The sequence below is a fragment of the Urocampus carinirostris genome, chromosome 1, assembly GCF_059441175.1.
Source record: "Urocampus carinirostris isolate Australia breed hairy pipefish chromosome 1, RoL_Ucar_1.0, whole genome shotgun sequence".
Classification (NCBI taxonomy): Eukaryota; Metazoa; Chordata; class Actinopteri; order Syngnathiformes; family Syngnathidae; genus Urocampus; species Urocampus carinirostris.
Genome location: NC_142349.1, coordinates 67,695,596 through 67,715,363, shown reverse-complemented (window position 1 = coordinate 67,715,363; position 19,768 = coordinate 67,695,596). Strand labels below are relative to the sequence as shown.

The 19,768-nt window shown below is 40.4% G+C and overlaps 3 protein-coding genes across 3 annotated transcripts in view; all 3 read right to left on the bottom strand.

Moving 5' to 3' along the window:
- The window catches only part of gpt (glutamic--pyruvic transaminase), a 63,597-nt gene extending 53,105 nt beyond the window's left edge, over positions 1 to 10,492 (bottom strand). The window contains exon 1 of the mRNA XM_088349397.1: positions 10,260 to 10,492. Within this exon, the coding sequence (XP_088205523.1) occupies positions 10,260 to 10,327 (68 nt within the window). The 5' untranslated portion in view covers positions 10,328 to 10,492. The remainder of the gene's footprint in view (positions 1 to 10,259) is intronic.
- Positions 4,771 to 9,468, bottom strand: fuz (fuzzy planar cell polarity protein). Its single transcript, XM_088349408.1, has one exon. It carries the CDS (start codon positions 7,588 to 7,590, stop codon positions 6,322 to 6,324), a length of 1,269 nt encoding a protein of 422 aa, XP_088205534.1. The 5' UTR covers positions 7,591 to 9,468; the 3' UTR covers positions 4,771 to 6,321.
- A 3,847-nt stretch (positions 10,493 to 14,339) lies between the features above and the next one.
- On the bottom strand, positions 14,340 to 18,850 carry gng5 (guanine nucleotide binding protein (G protein), gamma 5). Its single transcript, XM_088349376.1, has 3 exons — positions 18,672 to 18,850; positions 14,561 to 14,704; positions 14,340 to 14,487 (listed from the first exon to the last, which is right to left on the bottom strand). Exons 1-2 carry the CDS (start codon positions 18,750 to 18,752, stop codon positions 14,579 to 14,581), a joined length of 207 nt encoding a protein of 68 aa, XP_088205502.1. The 5' UTR covers positions 18,753 to 18,850; the 3' UTR covers positions 14,340 to 14,487; positions 14,561 to 14,578.
- Positions 18,851 to 19,768: the final 918 nt, after the last annotated feature.

The window sequence follows — 19,768 nt, the reverse complement described above, 5'->3', positions numbered from 1 at the left end:
TATGGTGAAAATGTGTGGCGGCCGACTATTCAGCCTGGCATTCTTTGAACTGACATGAATAAATTCACCCTCCGTAAAAGGTTTGCAATGCTTGGCAATCAATATTGCGACCTCGTAGCTCGCCCTTGTAGCATTTTTATTTAACCCGCAGGGTCTTGTGAAAAAGTGTCCTGTGCCGTTAAAACATCTTCCAGTTTCACCATTTCACAGCGTCCAGTTCCAGTTTTTGAAGTCTAGATGTTTTTTTCTGGAAGTACCTCTTGATATTATATTCTGTACCCAACTTAGGCAATTGTTTCAGATTTCAGTGAAAAAGTACTCCAATTTCCACTTCAGCAGCGGCCCTCACATTCAACTTTCCTTTTTTATTTACAGTTGTTAATCGGAATTGGGGTAAGCTTTAAGTCTCACAGGGTGCCAAGGGCAAGGTGACCAAGGGGCTACTGCCATCATCTGGTGAAATGGTGATTTTTTATTTATTTTTTTGGGTACAATTTTATTTTATAGTGTGGTCAACATTACTAGCCACCTATTATTAATTTTATGAGGCCAAGAGCCAGTAAAAATTTGATCACGGGCTGTAACTGGACCCGGGCCAGACTTGGACATGCCTGAAATAGAACGTCTCTTCACATCTTTTACAACTCTTGGGGATTTAACAAGATTTTGAACACAACTTATGAAGTATTATTTTTCCAATGTTACGACATTCTAAACTGTTTCTTCAGTAAAATAAGGGAAATCCTGTACACAAATGATACTATATAAGCACGAGGTATATGTGGCAATACTGAAGAGTATCGGTTATGCTATGATCACTTATACCATTTCATGCTGCCTTTCAGTTGCCATTTAACAATCAGAAATCTGCAATTAAAGCAATAGAAATTTGTCATTAAATACAAATATGGAAGTGAAATGTTTACATTGGTGTCGGTAAATGGAAACGGGATTGATTACTCAAGATTCGGGTATCTGAATAGATAAATATTACTTAACGAGTCTTATTTTCACAATTTCACGACCTTTCAAGCGTTTTCTCCGGCAAAATAAGACAAATACTTTAATGATACTTAAACTTTATTGTGAAGTTGTTTTTCAACCGAAATAAGAAAATATGGGCAGATACCATTACCAGGCCTCCATGCCGATACTAAAAGGTACATTGTGTAATGTTTGACCACTAGATTGCACTGTATTGTCTAATGCGAACGGAAAATGTGCCAAATGAGCACAGCGTGGCAGCAAGATGCCAGACAATCATGGGGGGCGGGATTCCGCTATGTAAAAGAGATGCAAATTTCTCGACCTATGACTCAAATCAATGTTACTGAAGGTTTTTTGTACCAATCGGAGGCACTGGATATTCCACACTGTCGCTTTAAGGTATTGGCCCTCTAAATGGTAAGCGATAACATTTTTAGCTGTCTTTAAGTTAACCTTTAACAATCAGAACCCTGCAATTAAAAGGATAGTAAATTCTTATTAAATAAATTATATATTTAGGAAAAGTGTTTGTTTTTGCACAGGAAAGAAATTGCACCCACCGATCGTCATATCATCTAGAACAGGGGTGTCAAACTCATTTTAAATCAGGGGCCACACGATAGAACAATCTGTCGGGGGCCGGACTAGTAGATTAAAGAGAAAGAAAAAGAGAAATAGAGAAATATGAGGAGAAAAAAAAGAGAGAGAGAGGGAGATAAGGGGCGGGAGAGAGAGAGAGAGCGAGCGAGCGAGCGAGCGAGAGAGAGAGAGAGAGAGAGAAAGTGAGGATAGAGAGAGAGAGAGAGAGAGAAAAGTGAGGAGAGAGAGAGAGAAAAGTGAGAGAGAGAGAGAGAGTGAGAGAGAGAGAAAAGTGAGAGAGAGAGCGAGAGAAAAGAGAAAGAGAGAGAGAAAAGTGAGAGAGAGAGCGAGAGAAGAGAGAGAGACAAGTGAGGAGAGAGAGAGAGAAAAGTGAGAGGGAGAGAGAGAGCGAGAGAGAAAAGAGAGAGAGATAAATAAATAAATAAATACAAGTACAGTGTCTTTGTTCGAGGCACCTTGCTTTGGCAACATCAAGTTGACATATTTCAACCTGCAGCTTGTTTTTCTCTTGCGCTTCTCTGAGTGTTGTCTCGCGGGCCGGATTCAATCCCTTAGCGGGCCTGATCCGGCCCGCGGGCCGTGAGTTTGACACCTGTGATCTAGAAGTATATGGTATCAGTGTTCATTACTCAAGATTCGGTCGGGTATCAGAATAGATCATTTCACTTATTAAGTATAAATTTTCCAATTTGACTATACTTCAAACGTTTTTTTTCTCGTAAAACAAGAAAAATACTTTAACGATACTTATATTATCAAGTTGTTTATGTTGGTAACCGTAACCAATACCATCGCCAGTGCCAGAAGCCTTCTGGACGCCATTTCATAATCAGAAACCCACAATTAAAATGATTTTATGCACTTAGGGTATCACAATTGATTACTCAGGATTTGGTCAACGAAATAACTTTACTAATGAAGTATTATTTTACCGCTTTGGCAAGATTTTAATCTTTTTGTCTCGTAAAATGGGAAAAATACTTTAATAATACTTCAACTATATTAGGAACTTGTGAAGAGAAGATGTCTTGCTATTACAAAAAACTGAAAAATGCAATTCAAGGAATAGTAAATTCTTACTGAATAAATAGACATCAGGACAATATTGATTTAAAATGTTTTTAAAAAAATTCATTCGTTCTTGCAAATGTAATGTTGTAGAATAATGGTACTTGTATACAATTTTGATATTGATTACTCAATATTTGGGTATCAATATCAGACTGTAAAATTGGTTAGCGAACATCAATATTTTGAAATGTTTTTATTTTTATTTTATTGAATATAATTCCTCAGTCATACAGAAAAATACATCTCATCTCATCAGCTACACCGCTTATCCTCAGTAGGGTCGCGGGGGGGCTGGAGCCCATCCCAGCCATCTCTGGGCAGTGGGCGGGGGACACCCTGAACTGGTTGCCAGCCAATCGCAGGGCACACAGGGACAGACAACTCATTCACACCTAGGGACAATTTGGACCAGCCAATTCACCTGAAATGCATGTTTTTGGAACGTGGGAGGAAACCGGAGTGCCCGGAGGAAACCCACGCAAGCACGGGGAGAACATACAAACTCCGCACAGGAAGTCTGGAGCTGGATTTGAACCCACGACAGGTTCCCATGACATGAACTGTGCCGCACAAGCGCTAACCACTGCGCCGCCGTGCTGCCAGAAAAATACATATTAATCATTATTTATCTATTCTCTACCAGAAGAGCAAGTTTCTATTAATCAGTAAAGAATATTTGACATAATTTCCTAAACTTTCTCACGTAACTATTTTACAGGGGAATTATAAATGTTTGCTTTTGACTTTTTACTTAATCCCTTAAACCAATAGTATGAAAACATAGGATTAAGCAAGTACCTACTGTGTAGCAGTGTTTGAAATAATGTCTGCCCGGACGCCCGGGGCGTGCATCTTTCACGTCGGGCGTACAACTAACAAAACGTCTCCGCCCGGGTAGCCGACAACTTTTTCGAGAAAAAAAATAACATCTTCGTGCTTCCGGACTCTCCCGAGCGTTATAAGGTCGTGCATTTGCATATCATTTTCCAAAGTAGACGCAGAGAGAACACAAGAAAATGGATAAGTGGTTAGGAATCAAGCCAAAACCTCAGCCGCAGAAGACAGATTCAAAAGAAGCTAACACAATTTATGACGCTACAAAACGTAAACGTACATTAAAAGCATTGTGGAATGAGTCCACGTGGCTTGTAGCAGACGACGCAACGCAAACATTGCATGAATGAAGATGAGTAAATACAGGTACGAACTGATGGCAGATGGAAAACAGCGATGTCATGTAATATGCAATGAAAGTTATAAGTAGATTTATAATAAACTTTAATAAAATTTTAAAGTTTTGTATATTCTGATTACCAATCTTTAATACTTTGCAACAATGTTTTTTTTTTGATTAGTCGTCTTATTGTTTCAAGTTGTGAAAAATGGGGCAGGCAACTTTATGGCTGGGCAGGCAACTATTCAGGGTTGTCTGCCCTGGTGCCCGCTAACTTTTTGTCATGAGTTTCAGACACTGCCTATAGCTTTTTTTTTTTTTATAATATCATGTAAATACGTGTTACAGTAGCTAATACCAGTATCAGTCATCAAGTTTTGGTAATTTCATTACCAACAACTACCAATTACAATCATTACAATTGCTACTAATGTCATGCAATATTAAGTGGAAAAGGGCTATTTTGGGATGAGGTATATATTATAGGTAATTGGGTTTACCATGTATCATAAATGACTTCTCAAGGTTTCCATCCGGAATAAGATGGACTTGAAAATTTTGCTTCAAATAAAACAGAACAAGCACGGCGGCGCAGTGGTTAGGGCATGTGCGGCACAGTTCATGTCAGGGGAACCTCCTGCGTGGGTTCAAATCCAGCTCCAGACTTCCTGTGCGGAGTTTGTATGTTCTCCCCGTGCTTGCGTGGGTTTCCTCCGGGCACTCCGGTTTCCTCCCACATTCCAAAAACATGCATTTCAGGTGAATTGGCCGGTCCAAATTGTCCCTAGGTGTGAATGAGCAAGTGAGTTGTCTGTCCCCCGTGTGCCCTGCGATTGACTGGCAACCAGTTCAGGGTGTCCCCTGCCCACTGCCCGATGATTGCTGGGATGGGCTCCAGCACCCCCGCGACCCTACTGAGGATAAGCGGTGCAGCTGATGAGATGAGAAAACAGAACAAAAACTGTTAATTTTGTTTTCAACTGGGTCTATTCAAAATACTTTATATCACAAATTGGAGGGGAACGATCACAAAAGAAACTTTATAATCATTTGTTTTTCACAATAGAGGGTTCGTACACTTTTTTCATGGCCAAATTCAAGCACTTTCTAAGGACTTTTAAGCCAATTTTACAATTTCACCAGTATCATCAAAAAAATAAATTCGTTGTGAATATTGTTTTTTGCAAATTTGCAAATACATCTGTGATTTTTAATCTTGTGTGTGCATTCATCAAGATATATGGCACAAAGATTTTGAGTAACCAGAATATATTTGTTTTAAAGACACATCTCTCCCCATACAGATGACGCTTCAGAGGACAATGCCACACAAACGAATGCCAGCTGCCGTTAACAACAAGGGAAAAAACTGCAATGAAAAATAAAAGCCACCAGAGAGAATTGTTATCGTCATTTAAACAGACTAGATAAGAAACATGGCAACAATGGCAAACATTCACAAGCACTTCACCCACAATTCAAGCACTTTTCAATACTTGAAAACACAACATTAAAATGAAAGCGTTTTCAAGGACCGATACAAACCTACAGTTCGATAATACTTTTTACATTGGTAGTCAAAAAATGCAGTTCTGTTATAAAGATTTGTTTACAATGTAGGGGTGTCACAATAGTCCGATACCAGTTTATCCCATCCCAAATCTCTCATATACTCTTTTTAGTGCTGCTATTATAGGAGCAGTACAATACAAACTATATCTTCTAACAACATCGGATGCAGTTGGTTCTGTAGCTGACATCGGACATCTGATATCGGTATCGTAACAGAGGGGGAAAAGTGGCAAAATAAACACTGATATTAAATATACCTGTAGTAAATTAAGGAGTATAGCAGAGGTCTCAAACATGGTGCCCACCTCCAAATGGTTTCTCTTTTCTCCTCACACTGAGGTTTTTGAGTTGTTCCTTGCCCGCATGCTGGTTTAAGATCAGGTAATTGTGTAATTTTGTAATTGTAATCCTGTGCAGTCCTTTGAGACATTTTTGTGATTAAGGGCTATATAGATAAATGTGATTTGACTTGACTTGACTCCTAAGAGCACCTATCTGGACTGGGGTTGAAAATAGCTTAGCAGTAATAGGTTGTAGTGATTTTCTAGGAAATTTGATTCTGTAACTGGCATGAGAAATCCTTAACATGATAAGTGTCTTAGAGAACTAGGTTTTGGTGGCTGACTGATCTTATTTTAACCTTACTCTTACTAAAAACAACCTGGTAATAAAATAATGATAATAATAGTTGATATTTTTAAAATACATTTTAAACTAGAAATCTTTCGAGCTTATCAGTAACAAAAAGTATCTCTCAGGTTCAACACGGCGACCCCTGGACTATAGCATGGATAAATGTTGATGACATCATATCGGACTATTTCAGTATCGGAGGTGAAAAGTATCGGGATACCCCTGTTAAGATGAACATTTCAGCATCAAGTCGCAGATCATAGTCCGAAAAAAAAAAAAAATCATTAGAAACCAGTTGCAGCGGTAATATTTGAGAGCGTTTCCATAGCGATGCTCCTCAGCGCGGACGTAGGCGCCGAAAGCGGGGTCAACAGGAAGAGTCGATGCTGCGGCGTTTGCAGGGCGAAACTCTTACACTCATCTGTGACTAAATAACACTGCACTGGCTGGTGGGAGAACCCACGTGCAAAGTTGTCTGCGCTGCCTGGGAGGCCGCCCCCTTCCTCCTCGACGGCCTCCTGCTTGAAGTAGCGCGTCATGCAGAAAATGTAGAAGAGCTTCAGGAGCTCCCAGCGGCGATTTTCGGAGGACGGGTTGTTTTGAGGGTGAGGAACGCCGGAGACGGAGCGGCGATTCTCTCGGTTGATGAGAAGGAAGGCCAGGACATCCGGTCCTAAGGTGATGAAAGCAGGGAGGCAGCGCTCTCCAATGGCTAGGCAGTCCCTTAGAGTGTCCGCCAAGGAGGACCATAAACCCACCAGGGTGCTTTCGGCGGCAAACAGGGAGGGCGTGGGGCCGCACAGCACGCATACATCCGCCCCGGGGAGCAACTGGAAGCGGAGAAGGCGGTGGGCCACGGTGGGGCTGCCCTGAGGGAGGAACACCGGGTAGTCGCAGGAGGCGGAGCCCGACTCTGAGAGAACTCGGGTCAAAGCCGAGAGCAGGACGACTTCCTGGGGGGCCAGGCGCCACCATTTCTCTGTAGCGGCAGCCACGCGGCCGTGGATGAGGAGGCAGCCAAACTCACTGTGGGCTGCTTTCGCAAAGCCCTCTATGGCTTCCTGGAGGACATCTGGTAGCGGTGGAAGCAGGCAATCGGCGCAGTGCGTCAAGTTACCCAGGACTCCCGGGTGCCGCTCCTCTAGTAACGCATCGATCAGGCCAAAGCAAGCTCTCAGATCCCGCTTGAGCCGCTCCAAATTCCTGGCGTTGACCAGCTCGTCCTGGCCCAGCACCATCACCATGCTGCTCCACACGTTCTCCAGAAGGCGCTGGAGTCGCAGAAGCTCCCCTTTACTGAGCTCTTCACCCAGGCCCGCCTGTCGACTGGGGCTCACAGCGATGAGCATCACGCTGTCCTGGAAGACTCGCCACACTACTTGTCCGCCACCCTCGGTCTCGCAACTGGACAACTCCACCCCTTGTCCGCTTCCGAACATGTGTACCCCATTGAGGGAGCCAATAATTGAGAAGGGAAGCTGCCTGGAGCCCCCCCTTGTGAACAGGGGAACACCACTGCTGGCTGTGAGGCACAAGATCTGGACAGAGTTCATGTCAGGGCTGGGCGATTTCTAGTTTTTAATCGACTAAAATCTTTCCCTGCATATTTGCAGGTCAGCATTGGCAAAAAAAAAATAGGTGCTCAGATCACGGCTTAATACTTAGTGTCAACAAAATATTTTGGAGTGGCACATCTTGACTAAGGGACAAGCTGTGTTTACTAGGGAGGAGCTAAAAAGATATTGGTGTGAGGTTTTTCACCAATCAGATCATTCATACTCACTTTAAACACATATGTTGTGAATTTAAGCCATTTTATACTATAGTCATTAACAAGATTTCGCCTTACGTAGACACAAAGGGAATGTCTTAACCCGTTTATATATATTTTTTAAAAAACGTTTTTTGGGGTGCAGATGATTCTTCCCTAAAGGTAAGATGCCTGGTTGATAAAGACTACACATCTCCCAGGTAAAGTCATTGGCGGTGCATTCAAAGACGAGACTCGTAGTGTTCAAACAAAAAAAAACTATCATAAAAGTGTCGATAACAACTCATATTGTTGGGATATGATATAATGAAATTGTGTGTTTAATTGCTGTTAAAAATGTCATAAAAAATTGTTAAAACGTCATATCGTCAGATACAACGAAATTGTGAATATGCTTGATTGCTGTTAAAAGTGTCAATAAAATTGTTCAAAACAAAAAAAAATATTCATAGAAATAGCTCTGGTGTCTGTATGTTTTTTGTTTTTTCACTTAAGCTCCACTTGATAAAATCTACTTGTATCACGATCACTACAACAACTGAGGACTATCAGTGAAGGGTTACCACAGTTTTACATACTGTGTACCCAGTCGTTTTCACGAGCTTGAGCTGGATACTCTCAGTCGGTAATTGGAGCAAAACACAACATTGACTGTGTTTTTGGTGCGGAATTGGCATTTTATGATTACCAAAACAAAATGTCTGCACGCACAGGAGCAATGGCTAACTTTCCACACCTACCTTACTTTATTTTTCTCTTTGAAGTCTTCTATTATACTGAAATGCCACCTCTTATTTTGTTGAAAACAATGTTTACTACTTTGGTATCAATGACAATAAAGACAATTCTAATTGTAAAATCTCCAAAACAGGGATTCAGCCAGATATGTCTCCTTCAAAACCCCAGTATGAAATATTTGACCACTAGATGACACTGTTCTTTAATGCGAACGAAAACCAGTGCCACGGTAAGCAGCAAGACGTCAGACATACATGGTGGGATTACACTACAAAAAAAAAATGTCTAATTTAATTCTAAATAAAAATAACATAAGTATGATGAAAGATTTAAAAATATTGAAATCAATGTTTTTTTTTTCCAAGGAATGAAAGTTTTTGTACCACTAGGAGGCACTAAATATTAAACATTGGCCATTTAAATATTGTGATTTTAAATATTTCTTATCGTTTCATAAGGTGATATTTAAAATACAGTGGAACCTCGGTTTTCGAACGCCTCTCAGTTCGAATAAATCGGTGTCCGACCAAAAATTTCGAGAAATTCTTGCTTCGCTGTCCGGTCAAAAAATCTGAGTTCGAACGCCGGTAATGCGTGAATGAGTACGCTAGGGTGCGGTGCTGAGCGGCGTACGGGTGTTTTAGCCCCTTATTATGCCTCCGAAGAAAGTCAGTGCAAGCGGCAAAGTTGCTACAGGTAAAAAAGAAAAGTAGTGCGTACAACTATTTCATTTAAGAAAGAAATAATAGACAAATATGAAGGAGGTGTGCGAGCGCCTTCTGCTGACCACCACAAAGGTAAGAAATCCTATTCATGAGATTACAATAACGCGAACGTACGATTAGCCTGGGTTAGCTTTAAGTTTACGTTAAACATTCAGGGTGTTGGAACGGAGCCCCCTTTCCAATGAACCGCTCACCACTTGTTGTGGAGACCCGGGTGCTAAATGACTTGTACACAACCTGATTTTTTTTTATTTTTACACGTTCATGTTAGGGTAATCTTTCGTACGGAAGATTACGATAACGCGAACGTACGATTAGCCTGGGTTAGCTTTAGGTTTACGTTTAACATTCAAGGTAAACATTCAGGGGTGTCGGAACGGATTAAAACGATTTACATTATTTTTAATGGGAAAAAATGATTTCGGTGATCGAACAAATCGGTTTTCGAACAGGGTTCTGGAACGGATTATGGTCGAGAACCGAGGTTCCACTGTAGTTTAAATAGTGGTATCATTTTTCTAAAAATAATAAAATGTACTTAACCAAAAACGGTAATTGTTTGTAATAGTGTCCGTAGACAATTGAAAAGAAATAAATAAATATGAATAATTATTTGATTAATGAAATACTACGACGTTAAAATGTTTTTTGAATGAGAACAAGACAAAGGGTGGGTGATTGTAATCTTGGCACACACAAAAATATATATTATTAAACAAATATCCTATGGAAGTATCGCCCAGCCCTCCTCATGCTTCGTATCGTTGTGGGTGGGGGGATACATAACAGTCATGCTAGCTACCAAGCTAGCTCGCTACTCATTGGCGGATAAATCGTTAGCATCGGTTGCTACCACTAGCAACATTAAATTACTTACTAACATTAAACTTAGACTACCATGCAGCAAATGTGGACGCTTTTTCCTCCATTGGGATTTTAATTTCTGTCAAGGAGGAACGAGCATGCTGGGTGAAGGGAAACGGGTTACCGTCGTTTCCACAGCAACGCGGTCCCATGATTCATTTCTTCGACCGGCGTCGGCGGGGAGCGTTTCATTTTGGGCCGGTCCAAAAGCAACCTTTCGTGGGACAGTCGCGGTCGTGGGTCCGTCTCGGGAAGAGCGACGGGCAGTGGACGGGAATTTATAACCCCTCCCGGTGAAGGCTCCAGTGTGCGTGGTGGCGTTTCAGCGTGTTCCTCTTTTCATTCAGACATGTCTTCTTATCTAATTCTTCTTCTACTGTAAATAAATCGTACGGCGCTATAAAGGCGTGATTGCGCCTCCATTCGGCGGGAAAGTGAATGATGGATTTCTTTAACAAGTATTTTTTTAATTTAATTGTACTTGTTAATTTTTGGAATTAAATAATAAATATAAAATACTCTTTCGATTTTAGCAAAAGCGAGAAAGCAATGAAGAGTTTGTGTGTGCTCGTAACCAAGACACTGGATCCCTAATGCACCCGATAAGCAGGTAGGAGCCTTGCACGGCTATCGGTGTGTGAGTGTGTGAGTGAATGTGAGAGTGTGAAGCTCATTGTAAAGCATTGTGGGAGGTCTTCAGTGATTTGAAAAGCGCTATATGGACGCAGACCATTCACCATTTATCAGTTCATAGCACAATATACAAGCAATAGTTTCAGTTAATCTCCAAACTAGGAGAAGCTTAGAGACAGCTTCATCCCATAGGGCAGGGGTGTCAAACTCATTTTAACTCGGGGGCCACACGATAGAACAAACATTATGCCGGGGGCCGGACTAGTAGATTAAAGAGAAAGAACAAGAGATAAGGAAATAAGAGAAAGAGGGAGGGAAAAGGAGAGAGGGCGGGACAAAGAAAGAAAAAGAGGGAGAGAGCGTGAGAAAAAGATAAAAAGTCGTGAGAGAGGGGGAAAAGAAAGGAAGAGGAAGAAAGAAATCAAAAGAGAAAAAGAGAGACAGAAGGGGAGAAAAGGGTATGAAGAGAGAAAGAAAAAAGGAAGTTAGAGCAAAAGAGGAGAGAGGGTGGGACCAAGAAAGAAAAAGAGAGAGAGGGAGAGAGCGTGAGAAACAAAAGAGATAAAAAGTCGTGAGAGAGGGGAAAAAGAAAGGGAGAGGAGGAAAGAAATCTAAAGAGAAATAGAAAGACAGAAGGAGGAAAAAGAAAGCGCGAAGGGTAGGAAGAGGGAAAAGGAAGTTAGAGCAAAAGAAGTTAAAAAGACACAGAGAGAGAAAGAAACAAAGAGCAACAAAGGAAGAGGAAAAAGAGAGACACAGAGAGTGAAAGAGACAGAGAGTGGGAGAAAAGGGGTGGAAAAGAGAGAGAGAGAAAAAGTACAGTGTCTTTGTTCGATTGACATATTGACATATTTCAACCTGCAGCTTGTTTTTCTCTTGCGCTTCTCTGATTGTTGTCTCGGGGCCGGATTCAATCCCTTAGCGGGCCTGATCTGGCCCCCGGCCCGCCTGTTTGACACCTGTGCCTTAGGGTAATCACCACCCTAAAGGAGCGCACAAAACTATTAAACTATAAAAGTATATATTTTGTGTATTACATTGTTTTGTTTAATAAATGCTGCTAAATATTATTGCACTTTTTTCATTGCACTGTCGTTACAATTCACTACTTTTTAATTGCATTATTTTAATAATTTAGGCCAGTTTTTCTAAGCACTACGTTGTATATTTATATATAAATATTTTTGCCTATTTATGCAGAAGGATTTTATACATTTGAATATAAAGGATTTTGTATGATCGAATACAAATTACATTTAATGCAAAAGATATTCACTGGCGGGACTGTGGTGTGAGGTCAATGCAACCTAGTGGATAATATTGTTTACAAGAATGGCGGGAACGGGACGTGAGGCTGATAAGATAATCAGCCTTCCAGATGCGGAGGGGCCCTGATGACGGAGGACAGTAGGCAATGTTTTGAGAAACGCTCTGCTGTTTTGAGTTTTCCAGACATCGAGGCAAGGTGGTGGAGCCCAGGGGGCTTCCCTGGCACGCCCATGGGAGGAGCCGGGACACCATCTTGCGGAAAGACGTGGGCCGAGAGGTAAAAAGCTGGAGGACTTAAGAGAAGGCTACTCGGAGACTCGAGCGACACTAATTCGACTAATTCAGCCGTTTTCGATGGAGTACACTTAGTCAAATTGCTAAAAATGTGAAAATGTCGGCTATTCTTGTTAATCTTTTCCATCAAGAAACGAGCGCGCATTGTTGGGTAAGTGTAGGTAGTGTTTGGTTAATGTAGTCAGATAACTAATTCAAACAATTTGGTAAACGATACATTTTAGTATTTAAAACCTAACAATCCCGATAGTCTTATATCTCTTTCTCTCTTCAAAGTCTTTACTACACATTGTGTCCCGGAGTGCAATGTCTAATCTCAATGCATACAATGACGATACCAATGACAATAAAGACAATTCAATCGGACACTTGCCCCATTTGTAAAAGGTGATACAAAAATGTTCAATCAGCTTTGCTTTTTGTGGGATATTACACTAAACAGCATTTGATGTTAATCATATGAAATGTGAAATGAAATGATCTGCATTTATATAGCGCTTTTCAAGTCAATGACTTCCCAAAGCGCTTTACATTGTGCTTCACATTTCCCAATAGCGGCCGTGATCTGTGCAGCCATGTAAGGCGCTAACCTGCTTATTGGGGGTATTGGGGGTTCAGTGTCTTACCCAAGGACACTTCGGCATGTAACACAGACAAGCCGGGATTCGAACTGGGATCCCTTAATCCTAAAACGATCGCTCTATCTCCTGAGCTACTGCCGCCCCGATACTTTATTCATCCCTGTAGGGAAATTTTCACTTCTAGCAGTATCCTTGTGTTGAAAAATAAAAATAACAATATAGAATACAAAAAATACCCAATGTAACATTTTGATATAGAGTATTTAAACAGTGCTATGGAAAATACACGCTGTAATAAAAATAGGGTAATATGCAAATGTGGGGGTGGGGTTTAATGTGGGCTTTTACTCCCCCGGGTGGTTAAAGAGCCTCATGGCATGAGGAAGAAATGGTAATATTTGCCATATGAATCATATTTTCTGGGGTACTACAGATTTATTTTGCTGTAACCACTGTGCTTTACCATTGTGCAAGCGCCTCATTCCTCAGGTTTAGTCTGTACATTGCAATAATAGTATTTGTATTTAATTTTAACATGTTGTCTGTATTTGGAATTTTGCTGGTTGATTGGGGGGCATGGTAAATGATCTGCGTTTATATAGCGCTTTTCAAGTCACTGAAGACCTCCCAAAGAGCTTTACAATGTGCTTCACTCTCACATTCACACACACTCACACACCGATAGGGGGCATTAAGGATCCAGTGTCACACACAAACTGCAATACGTAACTCTTAAATGGGTTTTCCATAACCCACATGCACGGTTGAAGTACAGCAATTAGCATTATTTCAGGTTCATATTTCAATTCGGCTGCTGATTTTTTTGCTTATCCTATATTGAAGGTTTTTAAAGAAGCTTTGGGAACCACTGGTCTATAGTCTGTGTAGTCCTTTGAGACTCTTTGTGATAACGGGGAAACAAATAAACATGACTTGACTACCATATTGAGGTTTTTAAGTTTTTCCTCGCCCTCACGTAGGTTTTAGATCGGGGAAAAGTGTTATAATAGTCTATAGTCTGTGTAGTCCTTTGAGACTCCTCGTGATTAAGGGTATACAAACAAACATGACTTGTCTAACATATTTTAGATTTTGAGTTTTTCCTTGTCCTCATGTAGGCTTTAGATCAGGGGATGGTGTCATAATAGCCTATAGTCTGTGTAGTCCTTTGAGACTAAATAGATAGATAGATAGATACTTTATTCATCCCCGTAGGGAAATTCACAAATATTTTTCAAATTTAAACAACCAAAAAATAAATTCAAGGAGCTTTTGGAGTAACAAAGAATGTTTTTATTCATTAAATACAAAAAGTTTCAGAAGAATGATGATTAAAATAGAATAGAAAAGGCACGATTAATCAAAAATCCACACTGTGCCATGAAAAAAATCAAATGGCTTCCTTTCATCGATGTCTTCTACGGTGGCTGAAAATAAACGGTGGTCTTCTCTTGCGTGGTTGTGATGTATAATACACTCGAGGAACTTCCTTCCCTTCCTCCGTGGCAGTTTTAATGGCTTGGCATGAGGAGCAGTGTTGAGGTCGACGTTTCCCTGTAGCATCAAAATGAAGGCCTGCGAGGGGGATCGAAAGCGCAGATTAGAATCGGTGTAATAGAAGGTGTGGATACAAATGGCGGCGACTCACCCAATAATCTCGGCGGGTTCACAAGAAGGAGCAGACCTTCTGCGGTCTGAAGGGGTTGGTGCTGGACGACACGCCGGTGAGCAGAGGGTCTTGTAAGGCGTTCTGCATGCAGAACTGCTGGAGGTCCGCAGCTGCTTGGGAAACCTTGCCATTGAAAAGGAATACTACAACGTAAATCCAAGACCTCGACCAGGTAATGAAGTCCAAAGAATGTATCATGATGAACAAACAATCATGAAATGAAATGAAAATGAAATGTTCTGCATTTATATAGCGCTTTTCAAGTCAAGTCAGAGCGCTTCACAGTGTGCTTTACATTTCCCAATAGCGGCCGTGCAGCCATGTAAGGCGCTAACCTGCTTATTGGGGGTATTAGGGGTTCAGTGTCTTACCCAAGGACACTTCGACATGTAACACGGAGGAGCCGGGAACCAAACCTGCGATCTCTTGATCCCAAGACGAGCTCTCTACCTCCTGAGCCACTGCCGCCCCATAATAAACATCAGTTGTTTCCAATACGATTGAAAGTCTCTGGCGGGGCACCAAGGTCTAATTTGTCCTGCCAGAGTCTCATAAACTTGTTTTATAAAAAATATCTAATATTTTTGATTGTGTAGAAATGCGGGCAGCATGGCAGCTGTGAAAGTGAGAACAGGAAAAAGTAAGAAAATGAGACAAAGCAGGAAAATGATCCCCATTTGGACTTACAGTGGAACTTCGGTTTTCGAACGCCTCTCAGTTTGAACAAATCGGTTCTCGACCAAAAATTTCAAGAAATTCTTGCTCCGCTTTTCGTTCAAAGAATCGGAGTTCGTACGTCGGTACGCTAGAGTGAGATGCTGAGCGGCGTACGGGTGTAGGTCGCCCCCACCCCTTGTGACTAACTGTTATCACGTGCGCACTTGCTTCTTTTCGCTTTCGCTTTTAATTTCGGTGAACGGAGTGTTTTAGCCCCTTATTATGCCTCGGAAGAAGGTCGGTGCAAGCAGCAAAGTTGCTACAGGTGAAAAAAGAAGAGTAGTGCGTACAACTATTGCATTTAAGAAAGAAATAATAGCAAAATATGAAGAAGGTGTGCGAGTTTCCCTTCTTTCGAGGGAATAGAGCATGGCTTCTGCAGACCACCACATAGGTAAGAAATCCTATTCATAATTCTTTTCTTTATCCTTTAACCGCTCACCACTTTTTGTGGAGACCCAGGTGCTAAATGACGTGTAAACGACCTGATTTTTTTATTTTTACACGTTCATGTTAGCGTAATCTTTCGTACGGAAGATTACGCTAACGCGAACGTACGATTAGCCTGGGTTAGCTTCATGTTTACGTTCATGGTAAACATTCAGGGTGTTGGAACGGATTAAAACGATTTACATTACTTTTAATGGGAAAAACGATTTCGGTGATTGAACAAATCGGTTTTCGAACAGGGTTCTGGAACGGATTATGGTCGAGAATCGAGGTTCCACTGTATTTCAATTACGGACGCTCCCCAACTTACGACCATTTGACTCATGTAAAACGGTAGATACGATCATTTTTTTCCTGGAATGTCAAAAGATATTGCTGTAAGTTAGATTTTGTATTGTGTGAACCATTTTCGAGTACAGGGCAGTACTGTAATACTCCTTCCCACCGGCGTGTGGCGCTGTGAGCGAACAACCAGCATCCACACAGAGAAGAAATGAGTTCCTCTTTCTAGTTTGTGTGTAAACATTCTATACTGTATCACTAGCACGCTAAGAACTTTGACGTTTTTATTGTTTAATATCTCGCACATCCATTCAATATGGTTGGTGTGAAGATAGTTGGAAAGCTTTTTTTCCGCCACTTTTTACCACGAAGGAGGAAACTCTTCTAACTGTTGAAGCTCATCTTCCAAAAGTAAGTTAAACTTTACTTTATTTATCTTTATGGAGCATATTATTCTATGAAATGTTTATTTTTTAGTACAAAACGGGTTACTTGTACAAGTCTTAATCATACTTATACAAACCTTAAACATACAAAATATATCACTGAAACTACTTACAAACAATCGTTGGTAGCGCAGCGTCTGTATATAATTGGCTCCAAAACTAAATGCATTGTCAATCACTGACAAAGAAACCCAACCCAGTCCCTCAAAGATTAGGCAACAGCTGTTCCTAGACTAATAACAGTGTATGAAACTCATGAGAAAAAGTTAGCGGACACCAGGGCAGACAACTCTGAAAAGTTGCCTCCCCCATTTTTCACAACTTGAAACACAATAAGACGACTCATCGGAAAAAAAACATTGTTGTAAAGTATTATGGATTGATAATATATAACAGAACAACACTTGACAATGAAGTTTATTATAAATCTTCTTCATTGCATGTATACGACATTGCTGTTTTCCATCTGCCATCAGTATGTACCTGTATTTACTCATCTTCATTCATGCAATGCTTTTGTTGTTTCGTCTAAAACAAGCCACGCCAACTCCTCTTTCACGATGCTTTTAATTTACGTTTACGTTTTGTAGCGTTATCAATTTTGTTAGCTTCTTTTGAATCTTTCTTCTGGGGCTGAGGTTTTGGCTTGAGTCCTAACCACTTCTCCATTTTCTTGTGTTCTCTGTGCGTCTACTTTGGAAAATTATATGCAAATGCACGACCTTATACGACTCGGGAGAGTCCGGAAGCACAAAGTTATTCCGATGCAGGCTTCTGATTGGCTGCCGAGTATGCAAATTGTCAAACGAACCGAAATTCCGAAATTTCCAAACTGAACGAAGATTTCATAATTGGAATAAAGCAAACCTTTGATTTGAAAAAAATCTTTCGGTTTGTTTTTTTTCCGAAAAAGTTGTCGGACACCTGGGCGGAGGCGTTTAAGTTGTGAGCCCGACGCAAAAGATTCACACCCTGGGCGTCCGGGCAGACGTTATTTCAGACACTGATAACAAACTTTAATTTGTTTAGTTGTGGGTCCAAAGACATGAAGCGATGCAAAAAGGAGAAGCAAAAATAGGATTAAAATGGAAATCAAGTTGGCCATTTATTAAGAAATGTACAATTATTCTCACTAAGATATAAGATCGTAACCAATCGACAATTGAGACAATTATTAAGAATAAGGAGGCGCTTAGATATACTAAGTATTTTAAGGCGATGACAATCCCTGAAAGAGTACTTTTTTCAATCAGTTTTAATGTTAATCTGCAGTCTCCTCCACCCACTAATTCCACTATACCAACTCTAGCATAACACTGAAGGTAAATACAATTTCATTTTTTTACTTTAGCAAGTATGTTCATACTGACATCTAATTATATACATATAGTCAAGTAGTACTTTCTATGTGATATTTTGTAACTAAAGTTTAATGTGTGTGTATATATATATATATATATATATATACATACAAATCTATGTTTTTACGCAGGAAACTGGGGTTGGGAACCCAATAGCTAGTTTCCAAAGGGGTCCACCCGCCGCAATATTACAATTTCAATTCATGATCCCCACCTCAGAATACTATTACAAAAAAAACGTTTACTATTATGTAGTGGAATTGTTAAAGAGCCCATCATAAATTTTAAAATGATTGTGGAGCTGTGTTTATTAGTTACTGACTGGAAACCAGTTCAGGGTGTCCCCTGCCCGAAGATAGCCGAGATGGGCTCCAGCAACCCCGCGACCCTACTGAGGATAAGCGGTGCAGATAATAGATGATTTTGTTCCTAAAACACTCACACCCATACACGCAACCTATTTTTGGCAAGATATTTTCTGCAACATCCTATTTGAGATAAAAGTTTTAAGTAGGTACAAGAAATTGGCATCGCATGAAAAACACCTTAGACTAAAATTTGACAGCGTAACTTGAGTCATTTTTAGATACGCAAACTTGGAAAATTATCATTAAACCCCCAAACTTAAATCCAGGCAACCTCAAGAAGATTTTTGTAACCAATCTATTATTGTAAAGTAAAAAATGTCAGGCTATAGTCCTAAAACTTCCCGTTTTTGCTCAAACCAACGCCCTGACACAGCGCCGGTTGATGCTAATATATAGGCGGCTAATGCTAACATCGAAAAATAACGGGAAAGAAAGGCCAGCCCGTAAAACCACCGCGTCTGCTTACCTTCACTCTGTTGATGCTCGCCTCGAAGCGAAGCTGCTGTACGACCTTTTTCATGGCGACGAGGTTGTTGGAACTCGACATTGTGGCTTTTTATCGCTCGTTGCGAGGTTTTCTTTAGCCTCGTTTCCAGCTGAAGAATAAGAGAGAAGCGCGGACGCGGTGACAACTTCCGGTTTGGGGATGCAATGCGCGTTAGGGACACTTGGGGGCGCTAGAAACAAAACGTAAATCTGAGGATTTTCAAGTTGAGGGACAACTACCTATTGGTATGAGAAGAACCTATGGTCATGATCAATGTTCCCTGTAATTTTTCTTACGGGTCTGAGCGTTCACACAAAGTCAGTGAGCAACGCTTGAAACAACAGTGAGCCACCATAATCCCAAGTGTGGCAAGATAAAAAATTATCAAACATGTCCAAAACTTCAATCAAGTTGCATTTTGCTGAGTTTCCGGCAATGCAAAATTATTTTTCTCTTTTGAATGAATTGACTTATGTACGATTGCAAAGGTTGCAGGGCCTACAAACGTCGTTTGTTCTTACAATTCTTTCACAAGATATCCATTTCTTTTTTTTTCCTGATATATTTTGTCGCATAATATTAACATTTTTGGGGGCTTATTTAGTCGGTTGCACGATACACAACTGTATTTAATTACATTTTTTAGTGGAAGTACAATGTTGGCAACACGATTCACTTGATATAATTGGAAATTATTTGAATGCAACACAAACTTTTTCTTCTTTTTTCCGTGTTTTTTTCTACTTTTTTTAAATTCCTTTAAAAAAATCTCATTGTGTTTATTTTTTTCCGAGCTGTTACTTTTTTCTTTTTGTTGTCTATTTACTTTTTTTCCAACATTTCTTTTTCTTTTTTTCTGGCTTTTTTCTAAAGGTTTCCTTCTTTTTATCCTCTTCCTTTTGTTTCCTTTTATCTCAGCTTTTCACTACTTTTTCATTTTTCTTTTTTGTTCTATTCCCCCCTTATTTTAAGTCATTTTGTGCATAGTTTTACATAATATTTGGTCATGTTGGGATTAAAGAAGCAAAAACAACCTGAAGAGCCGGTTCCTTTTAGTGAGCCGAGCCGAAGAAGCC